This window comes from Mytilinidion resinicola, assembly GCF_010093595.1.
Source record: "Mytilinidion resinicola strain CBS 304.34 unplaced genomic scaffold BDZ99scaffold_19, whole genome shotgun sequence".
Taxonomy (NCBI): domain Eukaryota; kingdom Fungi; phylum Ascomycota; class Dothideomycetes; order Mytilinidiales; family Mytilinidiaceae; genus Mytilinidion; species Mytilinidion resinicola.
In genome coordinates, this window is record NW_022985455.1 from 926,338 (window position 1) to 943,767 (window position 17,430).

At 54.7% G+C, this 17,430-nt stretch overlaps 8 protein-coding genes across 8 annotated transcripts; 4 read left to right on the top strand and 4 right to left on the bottom strand.

Annotated features, from left to right (window-relative positions):
- Window positions 1–136: 136 nt before the first annotated feature.
- On the bottom strand, window positions 137–1,668 carry BDZ99DRAFT_466989 (uncharacterized protein). Its single transcript, XM_033720915.1, has one exon. It carries the CDS (start codon window positions 1,381–1,383, stop codon window positions 448–450), a length of 936 nt encoding a protein of 311 aa, XP_033572336.1. The 5' UTR covers window positions 1,384–1,668; the 3' UTR covers window positions 137–447.
- Window positions 1,669–1,965: 297 nt separating this feature from the next.
- On the top strand, window positions 1,966–3,914 carry BDZ99DRAFT_511355 (t-complex protein-like protein 1 gamma subunit; the record flags this gene model as incomplete). Its single annotated transcript, XM_033724540.1, has 5 exons — window positions 1,966–2,098; window positions 2,146–2,215; window positions 2,268–2,476; window positions 2,536–3,126; window positions 3,175–3,914. The coding sequence occupies exons 1-5, from the start codon at window positions 2,074–2,076 to the stop codon at window positions 3,912–3,914; spliced, it is 1,635 nt and encodes a 544-aa protein (XP_033572337.1). The 5' UTR covers window positions 1,966–2,073.
- A 225-nt stretch (window positions 3,915–4,139) lies between these two features.
- Window positions 4,140–6,410, bottom strand: BDZ99DRAFT_511356 (phosphoglycerate mutase-like protein; the record flags this gene model as incomplete). Its single annotated transcript, XM_033724541.1, has 4 exons — window positions 4,140–5,701; window positions 5,755–6,182; window positions 6,237–6,344; window positions 6,396–6,410. 4 exons carry the CDS (start codon window positions 6,408–6,410, stop codon window positions 4,399–4,401), a joined length of 1,854 nt encoding a protein of 617 aa, XP_033572338.1. The 3' UTR covers window positions 4,140–4,398.
- A 215-nt stretch (window positions 6,411–6,625) lies between these two features.
- On the top strand, window positions 6,626–8,418 carry BDZ99DRAFT_466991 (uncharacterized protein). Its single transcript, XM_033720916.1, has 2 exons — window positions 6,626–6,886; window positions 6,934–8,418. Exons 1-2 carry the CDS (start codon window positions 6,846–6,848, stop codon window positions 8,327–8,329), a joined length of 1,437 nt encoding a protein of 478 aa, XP_033572339.1. The 5' UTR covers window positions 6,626–6,845; the 3' UTR covers window positions 8,330–8,418.
- Window positions 8,419–8,525: 107 nt separating this feature from the next.
- Window positions 8,526–9,105, bottom strand: BDZ99DRAFT_502200 (DNA-binding TFAR19-related protein; the record flags this gene model as incomplete). Its single annotated transcript, XM_033723875.1, has 3 exons — window positions 9,027–9,105; window positions 8,884–8,972; window positions 8,526–8,829 (listed from the first exon to the last, which is right to left on the bottom strand). The coding sequence occupies exons 1-3, from the start codon at window positions 9,048–9,050 to the stop codon at window positions 8,526–8,528; spliced, it is 417 nt and encodes a 138-aa protein (XP_033572340.1). The 5' UTR covers window positions 9,051–9,105.
- Window positions 9,106–9,448: 343 nt separating this feature from the next.
- Window positions 9,449–11,438, top strand: BDZ99DRAFT_490890 (FAD/FMN-containing dehydrogenase; the record flags this gene model as incomplete). The annotated part of the gene is made up of 6 exons (XM_033723074.1): window positions 9,449–9,569; window positions 9,702–10,290; window positions 10,344–10,416; window positions 10,491–10,655; window positions 10,712–11,153; window positions 11,242–11,438. 6 exons carry the CDS (start codon window positions 9,449–9,451, stop codon window positions 11,436–11,438), a joined length of 1,587 nt encoding a protein of 528 aa, XP_033572341.1.
- A 198-nt stretch (window positions 11,439–11,636) lies between these two features.
- On the bottom strand, window positions 11,637–14,156 carry BDZ99DRAFT_541245 (uncharacterized protein; the record flags this gene model as incomplete). Its single annotated transcript, XM_033726733.1, has 5 exons — window positions 11,637–12,213; window positions 12,287–12,633; window positions 12,689–13,037; window positions 13,087–14,014; window positions 14,063–14,156. The coding sequence occupies 5 exons, from the start codon at window positions 14,154–14,156 to the stop codon at window positions 11,637–11,639; spliced, it is 2,295 nt and encodes a 764-aa protein (XP_033572342.1).
- Window positions 14,157–15,693: 1,537 nt separating this feature from the next.
- Window positions 15,694–17,292, top strand: BDZ99DRAFT_525080 (uncharacterized protein; the record flags this gene model as incomplete). Its single annotated transcript, XM_033725969.1, has 2 exons — window positions 15,694–16,458; window positions 16,510–17,292. 2 exons carry the CDS (start codon window positions 15,694–15,696, stop codon window positions 17,290–17,292), a joined length of 1,548 nt encoding a protein of 515 aa, XP_033572343.1.
- Between the last annotated feature and the right edge of the window lie 138 nt (window positions 17,293–17,430).

Genomic DNA, 17,430 nt, shown 5'->3' on the forward strand with positions numbered 1-17,430 from the left:
TGTATCTCGCCCGACTGGAAATCATGTGACTTGGCCGAGACTGCCTAGATTCTTCGGCACAGCCATAATTAATGTGTTTAGAGCCTCAAGCGCATACCAGACAGTCGAGACAGATCAGTTGTGATACGTTATTTGCATTCTTATTGTCAGACTACTTTGTTTCCGGAAGACGGCCTAGTTTGGGCACATAGAGCAGTCAAAGCCGATCACGAGCATAGACTAATATACAAGGCATAATTCAGTAAACCGCGCCTCCAACCCAGCAAGACGGCAAGCAGTCCAACCCCAAACGCCGATCCAGAAAGCCCAGTGATGATACGCAGATAGAATCCGAGAGCACGTCGATAAGGAAAGCGAGATAGACGATGGCGTAGATTCCGAGAAATAGTTGCTGTAGATGAACTAGATGTCCCGTGTGCGTTGATTGAATGGACGCGATGGCAAGAGCTACATCTCCATAACGACGTCCTCCATCGCTGGGATGTCTTGGGGAGCTGTCATGTCCATGACCTGCGATGATTCGGCAACAACACACCGAGGAGTGCGCGGGCGCGATACGATGCGCTCGCCTTCGACAGCAGGAATTGGTCCCGCCATGAGATTGCTAGCGGTTCTCTGCAGGGACCATCCAACGCGCTGGCACCATTGAAGACTGTCGTCAAAGAGCCAGTAGCCCTGGACGCCACACTCCTTTGCGCGTACTAGGTACGCCGACAGTGCCTCGCTCTGGAGCATGATGAGAGGCTCGGTGAGGTTGAAGTGGTTCTCGATGACTCTCGAGTAGGCGCGCGACGCGTCGCGGAGCATGTCGTTGGTCATGATGTTCTTCCAGCCGATGCCGAGCGACGTGATGAGGGCATCAACCGTGTTGCCTTTCTCGTCGATGATGTTATCGGCTGGATGTCGCGTAGGCGAAGCGGACATGGCGATGGCGGAATCAAGACGCTGAGACTTGCGCGACATGGCGATGGGCCTCACGGCGGGTGCTTTCTCCGTGTCGAGCTTATTTTCGAACCAGGTGCCGGTTTGCGATTCGGCAGCGATAGTACGCTCAGGTTCGTCGGGATAGATCAGCGTCATGCCAGGACCGTAGACGGGCTCAGCCTTGGGCTTGACAGGCAGCTGGCGTTGGACGGCACCATCTGGGGAGTTCTCTTCCGGGTCGTCGACGTCGGCGATAGACCGCTTGCGTCCTGCCGAGGAATTGGAGACGGCGGCGAGGTAGTTGAGCGAAGGCGGAGTTGGATACTTGGCCCTGAACTTGCCCATACTTGACGAAGGTAGCGGCTGATGATGGGCAGGTTTGAAGTCGGCAAAGAATTGGGATGGCTGCTGGGGCGGGAGGACGACGGTAGGTGAAGAGGCGAGGTAGTTAAGACCCATTGTCACTGCTTGTCAGTAGTCAAGAAGGGGGTAGGTGAGTTAGGTATGGACACGGGCGACAGCACGCGATTGAGTCGGCAACAGGAGAAGGGCAATGGGGGCCGCGGTGGAGCTGAGCGACAGGAAGGTCGAGCTTAGTGAGAGATGAGAGCTGAGGGGTGGCTGCAGGTAGGAAGAAAGAGGAGAAGAGGAGATGGAGGAAAGAGCGTGTGAAGGGTGAGCAAAGAAGGCTCTGGGTGAAATGGCGGAGAGTGAGGCTGCGGGCGGGCTTGGAGGGCTTTTGGAGGACGGATGAGAGATGCTCGAGAGGCGGGCTTCCATTCGTTCTTGTAGAGGCAGCCATCTGGATCACGGGGAGGCTGGGACTAGCTGCAAGCACGCTAGCGGAATGCCAAGAGGCAGGGGCTCGGGATGAGAGCTACGCGCACGTGCGACAGACGGTGTCCTACCGCTGACATAAAAGTAATTTAATGTAATAAACGGCTACGGCATACGAGACGTCAAAGTGGCTGTCGTCCGCCGTACCTACTCGCCAATTTTTGAAAATACGCGGCGGAGGGACCGACGCGGTCAGTGGGGGAGGGCTTCGATTATACGAAGTACAACCACATCCACGCTCCTGTGTACCGCTATTCTACACCTTCTCGTCTTTGATACCCAACTCATCCTCCGAGAGGATCAACCGCAAATATGCAAGCTCCGGTGGTCGTGATGAGTATGCTCTTCCAGGCCTCCAAAACATCACCAGCTAATCGAGACCAGACACCCAGACGGGCGGAGAGAGACAGTTCGGCCGCAAGGCGCAGCTCTCCAACATCACTGCTGCGAAGACGTAAGTGAAAAGGTATCCGTTTGCTTGTTCATATGCTCACACCATGTCACAGAGTCGCAGACATCATCCGGTCATGTCTAGGCCCCAAGGCCATGCTGAAGATGCTGCTGGACCCCATGGGTGGCATCGTGCTCACCAACGACGGCCATGCCATTCTCCGCGAGATCGAGGTGGCGCATCCGGCCGCGAAGAGCATGATTGAACTGAGCCGGACACAAGACGAAGAGGTTGGAGACGGCACCACAACCGTCATAATATTAGGCACGTTGACGACGAAGCTCTGAATCATGGTCGATAGAAAATACTGACATTGAATATAGCCGGTGAAATGCTCGCCCAAGCTCTCCCCCAACTCGAGCGAAACATCCATCCCGTCGTGATAATCCAAGCCTATAAACGCGCTCTAGCCGACGCTCTCAAGATCATCGAAGAGATTTCAATCCCAGTAAACATCGACGACGACAAAGCCATGACTGCCCTAATATCTGCATCAATTGGCACAAAGTTCGTCTCGCGCTGGTCAGACCTGATGTGCGGCCTAGCCCTTAAAGCCGTCCGCACAGTCTCGTTTGACGCGGGAGCAACAAAAGCAGAGGTGGACATCAAGCGATATGCCCGCGTAGAGAAGATCCCCGGTGGTGAGATTGAGGACAGCGAGGTCCTGGACGGCGTCATGCTCAACAAAGACATCACACATCCCAAGATGCGGAGACGGATAGAGAACCCCAGGATCCTGCTTCTGGATTGCCCACTCGAGTACAAGAAGGGCGAGAGCCAGACGAACATCGAAATCAGCAAGGAAGAGGACTGGAACCGGATACTGCAGATTGAAGAAGAGCAGGTCAAAGCCATGACCGATGCCATCATCGCGCTAAAGCCCGACCTCGTCATCACTGAGAAAGGCGTCAGCGGTAGGCCAGTTCCCGTTAAGTAGCTAGGAGCTCAACTGACTTCTCCAGACCTCGCCCAACACTACTTCGTAAAAGCGAACATCACCGCCATCCGCCGCGTCCGAAAGACAGACAACAATCGAATCGCCCGCGCTACGGGCGCTACCATCGTAAACGCCATCCCTTCCGCCACTCTCGCCGACATCGGGACGCACTGCGGCCTTTTCGAAATTTCAAAAATCGGCGACGAGTACTTTACCTTCCTGACAAAATGCCAAGACCCCAAAGCCTGCACTATCCTTCTCCGCGGCCCCTCAAAAGACATCCTCAACGAAGTCGAGCGCAACCTCCAAGACGCCATGGGGGTCGCCCGGAACGTCATCTGGAACCCGCGTCTGTGCCCTGGCGGCGGCGCAACGGAAATGGCCGTAGCCGTCGGCCTGGAGCGCATGGCGAAGAGCGTCGAGGGCGTGGCGCAGTGGCCGTACCGCGCAGTCGCAGAAGCGATGGAGGTGATCCCGCGCACGCTGATCCAGAACTCCGGCAACAGCCCCATCCGCGTGCTGACCCAGCTACGGGCAAAGCACGCCGAGGGCGCGGACTTCAGCGGCAGCTCGTGGGGGATCGATGGCGACAGCGGGAAGGTGGTGGACATGAAGACGTACGGCATCTGGGAGCCGATGGTGATCAAAGAGCAGAGCATCAAGACGGCCGTCGAGAGCGCGTGTATGCTGCTGCGGGTGGACGATATTGTGGCGGCCAAGGCGGCGAAGCAGGCGAGTGGGCCGATTGGGCAGCCTGAGGAGTAGAGAAGGGGTTGTGACCGCGGGACGTGGGTACTGCACCTGGTTAGAAAAACCGTGCGTTGGTCTGGTAGAAGCGAAAAGCTTGTATACTATGCCCTTAAGTAAATGAAATGCAAAATGATAAGATAATACGCTAATTGCGTACTGCGTTAATGGGAGATTTCACTGCGAATCTGAGGGTAAAGAGAGAAGACTGTAGCACCCCTGGCAGGTTTGAGTGGGTGATTTCTTGCAAGTACCTTTTTGGTAATCGATATGACACTCCAGGCCGAATGATCCAAACGCAATATAAGTTCTTTCTGGTTCGCCGAAGACGTATCTAGATATCTTCAGTCGTTCTATCTGCCACCCCAGCCCGTCTAAAGACCAACGCCAAACCCCCATTTATCAGTCTAGGTTATCTTAAGTTCATAATTCATAGCCGCAGCATACGAGAATCGTGCGACGCGCAACCCCTTGGTGATATCTAGCCCAGACAAACACACGCTCAATACACCTCCCCAAACCCACACCTCTCCACCGCCTTCAACCTCTCCACCTCCTCGGCCCCCACCTTCCCGTCTCTCACACTCTCATCCAGCCTCTCTCCATCCTCCTCTTCCTCCCCATCTCCATCCTCCCCCTCCTCACACTCCATACACCCCTTCAACGCCTCTTCCAAAATCGGCTTCTCCCTTTCCCTCTCCCTCTCCTTTCCCCCCGGCTTCCCCGTCACTTGCCCCAAATCATCACTCACCTCATCCCCATCCCCCAGCGCATCCGCCCGTGCCCCACTGCCCATCCCGCTCTCCGCGACCCACTCCGCCTCGCTCATCTTCCGCATCACCACCTTCCGCTCCCGACTCTGCGCGCTATCCCTCTCCCTCTCCCTGTCCCGCTGCCCCCGAAACCGACTCCCCTGCTTCCCGGCCGCCTCCGCTTTCGGCTTCGCATGCCCATGATGCCCCCCATGATGCTGCTGCTGCTGCTGGTGCTGCTGATGGTGGTGCTGGTGCATATTCGGGAAATAGTCGCTGTCGTCTGACAGCCCCCCTGTTGGCTCGCTGCCGGGCGTGCCGGCGCCCGAGCGCGAGCCGCCAAAGTCGCGGCCCGGGTGCAGGTGGCGCAGGACAGAGGGGTCGCGGGGCGCGGGCGGGTAGCGGGTCAGCGGGATAGCGGTGGCGGCGTCTTCCTGTTCCGAGGTGTTGGGCCCGTCGGAGGAGGAGGTGGAGAGGGGGTCGGCCGAGGCGGAGGCGTCGTTGGGGGACATTGGGGGGAGGAGGGTCTCAGGGGGTTTGGTGGAGGTGGAGGCGGTGCTGGCTTTGCGGGGGTTTTTGGAGGGGGTGGGTTCGGCGATGGTGGGGGGGAGGGCGTCTGGTTCTTGCTGGGAGGGCTTGGAGCTGGTGTGGGTGTGGATAGGGGGGTCATCGTTGGTTTTCGGGGTGGTGGTAGGGAGGGCGGGCGCGGGGAGGGAGGTGTTGTTTGTGAAGTCCGCCGTGTTCTGGCGCTTGGCGCGGCGGGGGAAGACGATTTGGGAGTGGTTGCAGCCGTTGGCGCAGCCGCCCCAGCGGCGCACGGGGATGGTTGGAGAGGACGTGTAAGGGGGTGGAGGGGGACCTTTGGAGGAAGTTAAGGAGGTGGTACTGGCGGAGTGCTTCTCGAGAGAGCCGGCACGGCGTTTGAGTTCAGACCAAGTGCGTAGCTCGTTCTGGAGGATGTAGCGGCCGTTGGATTGGCTTTGCTTCATGACGATGAATTCGCAGTGGTTGACGTTCCGGAGGTCTTCGAAGTATTCCACAGACCAGTGATACCTGGTACACGTAAGTGATGTGAACGAAATAAACCAGAGCAAGCGGGTTCTTACCACTTCATCAAGAAGACTCTCGTCATAAGCCCATGTGTGACCAGCACGCAGACGCTTGGAAAGTCCTCTTCTCCAAATGACCGCCACATGCTCTCATTGAAGCCACTAACGCGGTCATATGCATCGGCAGCACTCTCGCCACTGGGGATGCGGTAGAAGAAATGGCCATAGTCGGCCCGCTCTTGCCACATCCTCTCCATTTCCGCAGAACATGGCTGGAAGTTGCCAAAGTCCTGCTCGCGGAGTCGAGGCTCTTCAAACACTTTGATCTTGTGGCGGGGGAACGGCGAGGGGGTGGGTTCGTCTGAGGTCAAAGACCTGAGGATGCCTTCGGTGGTCTCGCGAGTACGTCGGTAGGGCGAGGTAAAGAACTGGAGGGTGTCGTCGGGCTTGAGCATCGAGCGGAGCCTGTGTCCTGCTTCTTCAGCCTGTGGAGGGGTAGTTAGATACAGCGGCTCGGGCGAAGGATGCCACTCTCATACCTGGTTTTGGCCCTCTGCTGTGAGTTTCACGCGGTGGTCGGGGATGAATTGGTGTATGTCGCGGTTCTTGTTGCCCTCTGACTGGGCGTGCCGCACGAGAATTATCATCTGAGGTAAGCATTAGCTGCTGGTGGACATGCACGAGACTGAGACACTTGCTCGTGGTTTTCCCATGGTGCGGGGTATTTAGAGAATAATTATGGAAGCAGTCTATGGCTATCTGAAGAGTCTACGAGCGCAAAGGGGGGAGTGGCAGCTGGGGTATATTTGTAGTTCGTGTTTGGTCATCGATGGCGAGCTGCGGTGTAGAGGATATAATGCCAAGAATCGCCGTCGTCTATCCACTGCACCGAGTCCTGACATCAGCGCTCTTTCTACTCGCCAGAATTGCTGGACCTCTTTGCTTGCTTGCATCCACATTGTACACATGTAATCGTCTCGCTCTATCTCTCTTTCATCCTGTCTTTCCTTATCTCCCACACCCTCCCTCGGCTTCGGCCACGGATGCTTCACAGACACCTCCGATGCAGATCTGGTAACAATGCGCTGGGCCGGGTGGCTTTCTTCCAGTCTACAGCTCGACGTCCAGCATGGTGGGCACGGGACGCTATGGGCGAGAGGAAAGAGGGAGAACCGAAGGAGGGCGAGAGGTATGGGCATGCTTCCATCTCATCTAGACTCGAACTGACAGCTTCAGCGCGAACGAAATAGACGATATAGAGCCCTTCCAGCCCCTTCGAAATGTCGCAGACTTCTACCGCAGCGAAGAAGTTTTTGACCGGCGAATCCACATCATAGGCGTGGGCAATGTAGGCCGCTTCATTGCCCACTCGATCCGCGGCATCCCCAACCCTCCACCTATCACCCTCATATTCCATCGCGCGCTATACAAGCAGCAATGGTTGCAATCGGATCAGAAGCTTAGAGTGGTCACAAATGGTCTCGAAGAGATCATACATGGCTTCGACGCCGAAGTAGCATTCCCTCGCCCCCGTTCTCACGGCCGTGAAACCGCAGTTGACGGCCCCGAGAGCTCCAGCTCGTCTGACCCCTTCGCCTCTGAGCAAAAGACCGGTCCCACATTCCTCGAAGGCGAATGTACAGAGCCCATTCACTCCCTCATCGTCTGCTGCAAATCATCCACGGTGGTTTCGGCCCTCTTGTCGGTCCGCCACCGCCTGCTCCCCTCCTCCGTGATCCTCTTCCTCCAAAACGGCATGGGCACAGTCGATGAAGTGAACGAGAAGGTGTTCCCAGACGCTACCACTCGGCCACACTACATGCTGGGAATAAACTCACATGGCCTTAATGGTACCCAGGTTGACAATCCTTTTACCACCAACCATGCAGGCTTCGGCACTATCGCTCTAGGAATCCTTCCACACGCCCGCGACAGTCCAGACGCTACCAAATACTACCCCCTTGCTCCAGTCACGCGTTTCAATCCTGGCATCGACGAAATAAGCCCAGCAAAACCCAAACGCCCTGCCAATTCCGATCCCGATAGCCCTCAGCCGTATTCCTCCACTTGGCCCAAGACCGCGCGCCACCTCCTTCGCACCCTCCTCCGCACACCCGTCCTCTGTGCCACCGCCTTCTCTCCTCAAGATGTCCTTCAGCTGCAGCTCGAGAAACTAGCCGTCAACTCGGTCATTAACCCCCTCACCGTCCTCCTCGATGCCCGTAACGGCGCCATCCTTTACAACTATGCTCTCACGCGCGTGATGCGCCTCCTCCTCGCGGAAGCTTCCCTCGTTATTCGCTCCCTCCCCGAGCTCAGCCACGTACCTAATGTCGAGCAGCGCTTCGGAGCCGGGCGACTGGAGACACTGGTCGTGGGCGTGGCAAACGCGACGAGGGAGAATGTGAGCAGTATGTTGGCGGACATGCGCGCGGGAAGACGGACAGAGATTGAATACATGAACGGGTGGATCGTAAAGAGGGGCGAGCTCTTGGGAGTGAGCTGTGTGACGAATTTCATGATCAAGGAATTAGTCAAGGGGAAGACGATGATGATATCACATGAGCTTGGGGACAGCGTACCGTTTGTTGGGGTGCGTGGCGTAGATGATGGGACAGGGGAGAACCACTGACTCCAATTCATGGGGCTGTTGTATTCGTTCCACATAGGAAGACTAAATACGTTTAATTGCAAACCAAGCCAGTCCAACTTTTCTTGTCATTGAAGTATGAGTATGAGTGATATCCCGAGCCCTCCCCCCCCCCCAAAAAAAAGCCAAAAACGCCTGCCGATTCATGCACCCCATCCCTTCCTTTCCCGCCCCAACCCTACACCCCCTCAAGCAAATCATCCAAATCATCACTATCCCACCCCCCTCCCCCTCCCTTCCGCGTAATTGTAATCTTCGCCGCCTGCTCCTCCTGCTGCTCCGCGACGCTCGCCAGCAGGTCCTTCAGCTGCTCTTCCGTCACTTTCGTCCGCAACTGCCCGCTACGCGCCAGCGTGATCAGGTGGTTCTCGACGGCCGTGGCGCGCGATTCCTTAACTAGGCGGATGCGGCCAAGCCGGTCGGCGGCGGAGGGGGTGAGGATTTGAGAGAGGAGGGAGGAGCGGGCTTGTGCCTCGGCTTGGCTGTGGGTACAGGTTAGAAAAGAACTGGTCGTAGGGGAGAATGGGGGGATTTACCGTTTCGCGTCTTCTTGGGAGCCTTCTCCCCCACCTGCGCCGGGGCTGTCTTGCTGTTGGCGGAGCTGTTGGAGGCGCGCGCGCCGGATCTGGGGGAGGTTAGTAAGATGGATGGGGTGGGGGACTTTGGGAGATTGGTGTACCTCTTCGAGGTCCGCGTCGGCCATTGTGAGTGGTGTTGACAGCTTGAGAAAATGTCACGATGCGGGTTTGGTGGTGAGGTGGGGCGAGTATCTAGCGTGGTGCAGCTTAAGGACACCCCTCTCGGGGGTGACCTTTAGTCGTACTATGCTATTAGGGTATTAGTGTGTTTTCTCGACATCATCTCGAAAGTTGCATGAGGAGACTTCGACGACGACGATAATAATCTTGTTGACACTGTTCTTTCATCGGGAACTGGTTGCGTGGTCCCTCTATTCTGCATCGGTTGCTCATGTCCTCAGTATAGCTCTTTTCCTCTTTTGCTCACACCCAGGTACCTTTGCCACTACAAACACCACTCGAAGAAAAGCCAAGGGCTATGTATACGCCTATGATGGCAATGCCATTGGGCTGGATGGCCAATATGATGGTAATGGTTCTCTCAGTGTATGGATTGGACTCTCATTTGCAGCCTGAGATACAGGCACCGCTGAGAGCAGAGCCATTTGCATGGAGCACATCGACTGCCAATTCAGAGCAGAAAGGTAAGAGAATTTGGTTTTCATCATTTTTCAATTAGTCTGTCGGCTTCTGAGCAATCTCTTGTCCCACTCTCTCCAATACATATGTTCCCCACTTCTTCCTTCTCTCCAGCTCTCGCTGAGTTTTCCTCTCAGCAGTACCATACTACACCTTCGACGGCGAAGGCTTCCCAGCCTGCAACGCCGTATCCGCAGTATACGACCCCCGCAACGTGGACGAAATGGTCCAGATCGTTCAACAAGCCGTGAAATCCAACACCCCGGTTCGCGCTTCCGGAAAAGGCCATATGTGGTACGACACGATGTGCACGGACGATCCCAACACCATAATCATCCGCACTGAGAACGTCAATGGCATTTACGACTTTGATCTGGAAGCAGGCTCGGTCATGATAGAAGCTGGCGTCACGTTTTTCCAGCTCGCCGAGTACCTTCACGCTCGTGGAGCTTCGGTCGGTTACGCACTAGTGAACTGGAACATCACTCTTGCTGGCTCTGTGGCAATGGGAGCCCATCGGTCCTCGTTAAGGGAAGATTCGATGGTCGCCGCTGGGGCGCTGGAGATTCACATCATCGATGGGTCTGGGAGTTTGAGGAAGGTGGTCCGAGATGAGACCGATGATGAGTGGCTTGCCGCCTCAACGTCGCTGGGACTTCTAGGGCCGATTGCGAGGATGAAGTTTAGAATCTTTCCTGATTTCAAGGTTTATGCTAAGCAGGAAACGTAAGTCTACTATTGTTAAATTCTGTGTGCTCAACTGAACCCACTTTGATTAGTCTGGACGAAGATGAGGTGCTTGATGGCGATATCTACGCACTCATCAGCCCTTATGCTACTGCAAACTTCTGGGTGAGCCTCAAGCTTTCTTGACGGGTCTTTTGACCGATATCTATCTATGATCCGAAGTTAACATGTTTTACTAGTGGTGGCCGTATCTCCGCAAATTCCACTACCGCTACTACGACCCAGTCCCGACGAACACCTCTAACCAAGAGGGCTTCCAATCCACCTTCTCTTTGACGCGCACAGAAGCCAACACCGCACTCTCCCTTCTAAACTCCGGCAAATATTTTGCTTCCTCCAACCGAGTAAGTGACATTGAACACGCTAACCCGGCGCGGAGTACTAACCTCACCCCTTGCAGGCCATCGAACGCCTCTTCTTCACCCTCTGGAACCCCCCAAATTTCCATGACAAGATCACTGACAAAGCCATCATGGCCTGGCCCGTCTACGGCTGGGACTACGATGTTCTGATCGGTGGCCTTTACCCGGGCTACGGCACCGAGTGGGACTTTGGGCTGCGCGGCTACACGCTCGAGCTCGCCTTTCCTGTCACGCAAGCCAATGCGGTGCTCAAGCGCGTCCGGCAAGCGTTCGATGACGAAGCCACCAAGGGCATCGTCATGACGAGCACGTACCGCAGCGGCATCAACATCAAGTTCGGGAAAGCATATTTTGATTTCTTGGGGCAGGTGACGTATAATACGAGCGATGGGGCGGATTGGAGTAAGGGGGCGATGATGTTTGATTTCCCTAGCTTCAAACCCAGTGTAGGTGATGGGTTGAGGTTCAATGAGCCGTTTTGTGAGTTCTCTCTCTTCCCTCTTACAATAACTTTGGGCCTTCTCTGTTTTCCTTGGATAATCAGCTGACTAGAGTCGTTGGGGATTAGATCACGCGTTGGCGAAGACCCTTATCGACGAGTTTCCCTGTCGCCCGCATTGGACCAAGAACACGAGAGATGTCTTTCGGCAGGCGGTGAAGCATCTCGACCCGGGATACCTGAAGCGGTTCAAGGCGGTGAGGGAAAAGTTCGACCCGAAGGGGTTGTTCATGAGTGTTGTTGGGGAGATCATTGGGGTCTTGTAAGACTTCTTCTTCGAGAAAGAAAAAATGACTGGGGGGCCGCTATTAGGCGCAGAGGTCTGTTATGCTCGACGTAATGGTTCATTATCGGGTATTGTCGATTAACTGTGTATACGTACGGTGCTGATGTGTATAAACAAACAACGGCGGAAATAACGCAACTGATAGATTTGTGAGCGCCGATTAAGATTTACAGACCCTTCAATAGCTCCCTGAACTCGGCGGCAAATCCTCCGCCCTCGTCCCCCACGTACTCTCATTCCTCCCCAGCGTCAGCACCAACTCCTTCCCCTCGGTAAAAAAGCTATGATCCACCCAACTCTTCGTATAAACCTCCCCATCCAGCGTCGCGCTCTGCACAAACACCGCCGCATACCCCGGATCAAAGTTCACATTTCTTATGGTAGCGGTCTTCCCCGTAAGCGGGGAGGTGATACTGACAGACTCGAAAAAAGGCGGCGTGATCAGATATACGTCCTGCCCGGGGTTCGGAAACAGGCCCAGCATGGCGAAGGCGACGAAGGAGCCCATGGCGCCGCTGTCGTCGTTGCCGGGCAGGCCGGTGGGGGTGGGGGAGAAGGAGGCGGGGATGTAGGCGTGCGCGCGCAGGGCGGAGAGGGCGGGGCGGGCGGCGTAGTGGTACTGGAACACGGTGAGGAAGGCGGGCTCGTTGCCAATGTAGGTGACGTTTTGGTTGTGGAGGTAGTCGAGGCGGCGGACGAAGGCGGCGGGGCCGGAGAGGGTGGTTATGAGGGTGGATTGGTCGTGGGGGACGAAGCTGGTGTTGAAGCGTTAGCTAGGAGTTTAGAGTGGTTGAAGGGGGGAGGGGAGGGTAGGGCGAGACAGCGTACAAGGAATATTCCCAGATACTGCTTTCGAAGGTCTCGCCGGCGGTGTTCTGGAGCGAGCAGATGCTGTTGGGGTCGAGATCGGTGTTGCTGCATTTCAGGGGGTCTTGGAAGCCCCATGTGCCGTTGAGGTATTTGGGCTGGAAGAAGCCGACGAAGCCAGTGTCGGTGCCGTCGGGTTTGAGAGAGGTCTGGTCGGCTTTGAAGAGGTTCTTCCAGTTGGAGCTGCGCGCTTTGTACTTTTCGACGTCGGCGGTTTTGTTGAGACCGGCGGCGATTTGGGAGATGACGAAGTCGTTATAGCTGTATTCGAGGGTGCGGGATATAGAGCGGGTCATGGTGCCGAAGCCCTGTCATATTCTGATTTAGATGAATCAGATGAGGGACGAAAACGGTGTTGAGTACCTTGTAGTCAAAGTCTTGGACAGGTATGTAACCTAGTGCTTTCCAGCTATCGAGTCCGCCACGACCCTCATTAGACCAATCGTAGGGCTCCACTTCCGCATCTTTTACAACGGCCGTGTAGCCAGTGTCCCAGTCGATACCATCTTTGAGGCCTTTGATAAAAGCATCCGCAAGAACCACATCGGCGTTCGAACCGCCTTGGGTGAAGCCCTTACATAGCGACATACGACAATCAGGGAGCCACCCGAGGTGGGAGTACGTGTCGATCAACGAACGAATCATCCGAGTGACGCTTTGAGGGTCCAAAATGGTCAAGAATGGGATCTGGGACCGGAAAGAGTCCCAAAGGCTGCAAAACGATTAGTGAACGTCCACGAAAGGAGGCTAGTAGCACAAACCAATAAAAAGAATCGAAGTACGGTTCATCACTCTGCCATAGAGGATTCTCGCCGGTGTAGTCTTGTGGATTTACCATAGTCCTGTAGATCCCGCTGTAGAAGTTAGTGAGCATAGAAGAGCTAACACCCGTGGTCGATATTTTGATTGGGCTTAATTTGCTTCTCCAAGCGCTTACTGCGGCCTTTTGGGCAGCATCGAAATCAAAGTTGGGGATCTCGGCCTCCGCGTGACTGCAAGCTCTATCACTGTTAATCAAGCTCAGGCCCAGTCTAGTAAGAACGGGCTCATTTGCTGACGCGAAACGGATAAATCCTCCACCAGGAAGAGGGAAGCCATTGATACCACGAGAGATCTTTAAGTCTTTGACATCTGCGCTCGCACGGCTGTTGGCGAAGATTCCGCTATCACGAATGTTGGCGCCGTGAAAGTCAGCGCAGAAGTATGCCACGAAGTTACCGGACCCAAAGCTCGGCAAAAAGCGAGCACTGCCAGTCATTCTGCCAGAAGCTCCATCGACATGAATAGTGGCATTGTCTTGACGAGAGTTCGCTAGATCCGTCAAATCTAAGAGTACCAGAGGCGATCCATCAGAGCCTTCGGGAAATCTGAATCGAAACAGCGAGGTATGATGCGCGGCAGTCATGTCGACGGTAACCCGGCTGGATAACTGAATGCTGAAATACCCAGGAGATGCTTTGACGGATTCATTGATGTAGGGTAGTTTTCTTGCGCTCTTCGGGTATGTGCAGCCATTGACATCGTCACCAGCACAGCTGGCGTAGGGGAAAAAAGCGAAGTTCCCAAGGGATGGGCTGCCGCCGGTGCCGCTATCGTGCATAGAGGAGAATCCAGTGACTTTGCCCCCTTCCGACGTGAAACCGCCTTGGTTGCTCTCCGAGTCCACGTCTGCGACTGCTTTGGCCATTCCTTGACATACTTAGTGCCCGACGTTTGCTCGATGAGGGTTGACATTACCGTATGGAATTGTGGCGCCGGCAAATACGTTTCCTATCGTCTGAATTAGTGGACTGGGAGGAGAGTCAGCTATAGATGATATGCTTGCCCCCATTTGCGGTTCCAATTAGTTGGTCAACGTATTGCAGCGGGTCGAAGGTTGAATTAGTGGAATTCTGAGCATATGCTATGGCCGCAAAGAAAAGGAGAATGAATAGAGGACCTGATCGTGAGAGGTTCATGCTGTCACTGCGAAAGAAGAAGACAAGACAGAGCTCAGTAGGAATGATGATAGAAACTTCTCAGAGGTACAGCGATGAATTTGTACCGTGGCAGGACACTGCAGGTACCACAGCATCAGGGCATAGGCGTACGACTTGCGGAGAAGTTATCACAAACCTCTGTTAGAGCCGCCTGCCGCCATTTGTGAGGTTACATGATGGCTTCTGGAAAGGAAGGTGGGACTGCTATGATGGAATCTCTACCCATCCTTCTTGCTACGCTCCCTCGGCTGGATCCTTCCACAGTCTCGCAATCAAATTAGATGACTGGGATGGCTCAGGGTGATAGGCCAGGGGTCTAAACCGCTTGGAATCCATGCGGTTGTTGATCGTCATGAGAGTACCTAGGTAGGGGTCACGCCGCAACACTTGCATGGTTGACTATGCGTCTATGCCGGGGGTTGACTTGCGGAGGGGATGACTTGAATGCGCGACTGACGGCTCTCGCGGTCAGAAGCACAGCATGGATTAGGTATGCCCATGTGATCAACGCTGGATAATGGATCGACCAGGAGACTTCATAGTGGTTGCAGGTGGGATATGTTGGAAGTAGCTTACCTTAGTAAGCTAGTGTTCCAATTTAACGTACCCTGCGGGTGAGCTGCCCATGCGGGCGAGCTGCCCAGTCCGTGCACCACTAGAAATTCAATAATCTAACCTTAAATAACTCTACAACTACCTAATAAAAAGTTATACAAATATAATATATTATTCTTATATATATAAATACTTAGTATATAGAATATAAAGTCTATTTTTATAGTAGTTAACTAATTATTAAATTTAGACCCCTATTTTAGACCTTACCCTTTATTACTAGCTAACTACTATAAGAATAGACTCTATATTCTATATACTAAGTATTTATATATATAAGAATAATACATTAAATTTGTATAACTTTTTATTAGGTGGTTGTAGAGTTATTTAAGGTTAGATTATTGAATTTCTAGTGGTGCACGGACTGGGCAGCTCGCCCGCATGGGCAGCTCACCCGCAAGGTACGTTATAAGAGAATTAACGTAGTCGGCAAGCAAGCTGGCCGGGCAAGCATCCTGGCCACCCTATTATATATAAGTAAATTAACGTATTGTATTCGGTAAGCTACCACCGTGTTTTCACGGGAGATTCAGTCACGTGATCATGTCTGACCAATCAAAAATAAGCCGCTGTCATATTCTGGTCACGTGACTGAATCTCCCGTGAAATCACTGAAGGTGGCTTGGCCCAGCAACAAGCTGCCGCAACAACCCATGCATGCAGCATGCACGTCACAACGACTCCTCCTCCGTCGCTGTCCATCTTTCCACCCGCATATTCCTCCCCACGCATTCACACCCATCGCTCCGCTCCCTTTCCATCGTTGCGCCCATGGCCTACGCAAACGCATGGTTGGCCGACGTCCACGCTGCCGGCGGCGATTTGGAGCCGCCGCCCAACCCCGAAATCCCTGCCGCGTACCTGCAGAAGCCTCGAAGGCGCCCCGCACCCGAGGCCTACCTCTCCTCTCCGCCTCCCTCCACATATACATCCTTCGCACAGCCGAAACGACGACGCGCTGCGCTCTCCGAGATCGATCCGCCGAATCAAAAGCGACAGCGAGCACTCAACGCACCAACGCACGCAATGTCACAGGACTCGCCGTCGCCAACGAGGAAGTCGAGCAAGCAGACTAAGATGGTGGGTAAGGCGCGGATTATAACGAAGGAGGCGGTGGCAGTGGAGGATGTCATAGCGGCGGTGGAACCTATTTTGCTCTCAACGCAGCATGTCGTGGACCCTAATGCGACGCCACGCCCGACTCGTCGGAAGCGCGCAGCTGCTCCAGCGCTGCCAATCCCAGACCTGCACACAAGGCCAGCACCGGTCATGACGCCCAGCGTGTCCGAGGAGCACGCAGATGAGGACGGTGAGGATGCCGAGGACGCCGAGGTTGAGTCGACCCACGAATCAACAACCTCGAACCGGTCGCGCAGCCCAATCTGCCGCATGGTCGCTCTTCAAATCGCCAAGAAGCCTGTGGTCCCTAAGATGGCGACATTAAGCACAGACGCCCCGCAGGACGTGAGAACATTGTACAAGGCGATTCAAGCGCTGTCTCGGCGGTCGAAGGGCGTTATTCCGCTAGGCATCGAGGTACAACTCCGAAGCACACCTCTTACAGCCTGCTAGCTAACAATTCAGCAGACTGAGGTGAAACAGGACGCCAATGGTGACCTTGACGAACTGGAGGACTACGTGGCAAAGACACCGAATGGCAAGACCCACGAACAATTAAAGGACGAATTCAAAGCCATGCGGGAGATTCGGAACGAGACTTCGGCGTGCAAAACGAAGCACCTCCACGAACCGAGCTGGAACGAACTTGTGCACAGCCAGATGCTGAAGCAAGCCGTGCTTGGTTGCCCTGGCTTCTCGTACTACAACATCACCACTGCGCGGGTCATTAAGGAGCTTGTGCCGGGCAACGAATACGGCGAGCTTTTGAAGGGCAAGATGATCGACTTTGCCGTTACCCTTGGTCCTCCTCTAATCCCTACGGCCCACGTCATCAACCGCCTTGCTGCTTCTCCCCGCAAACTTCAGCGCACCAGCAACCCCTCCGAGTACTCCCCGCTCTGCTACGAACCCGTTGTTCTCAGCATCGAGACAAATTCCCCTGACGGCGGCAGTGAGAACGGCGAGGTGCAGCTCTCCGTCTGGGCAATGGCCTACTTCAACCGCCTGCGCCAGCTTATCCAGGATCCCGTGGCTATGACGCTCCCTCTGCTCTTGATTACCGACGCCCGCTGGAAGTTGTACCTTGCCAGCGACTCAGCGCATGAGATTCAACTCATTGATGCTGTGGATATCGGCACTACGGCCGATATTATTGGGTGTTATACTATCTTGGAGGTGCTGAGGGTTCTATTTAAGTGGGTGGAGGAGACATTTGCACCGTGGTTCTTAGATGGAGTGAAGCCTGAATGAATATTGTTCTGGCGGAAGCTTAGCAGATGAGGGTCTGAAGCAGCCCACTACGGGAACTAAATCCGGCAACTATGGCTAGTGAGTGGCAACAACCGCCACAACCTCAATCCTCTACGCCTCTTGCGATGACCTACATTT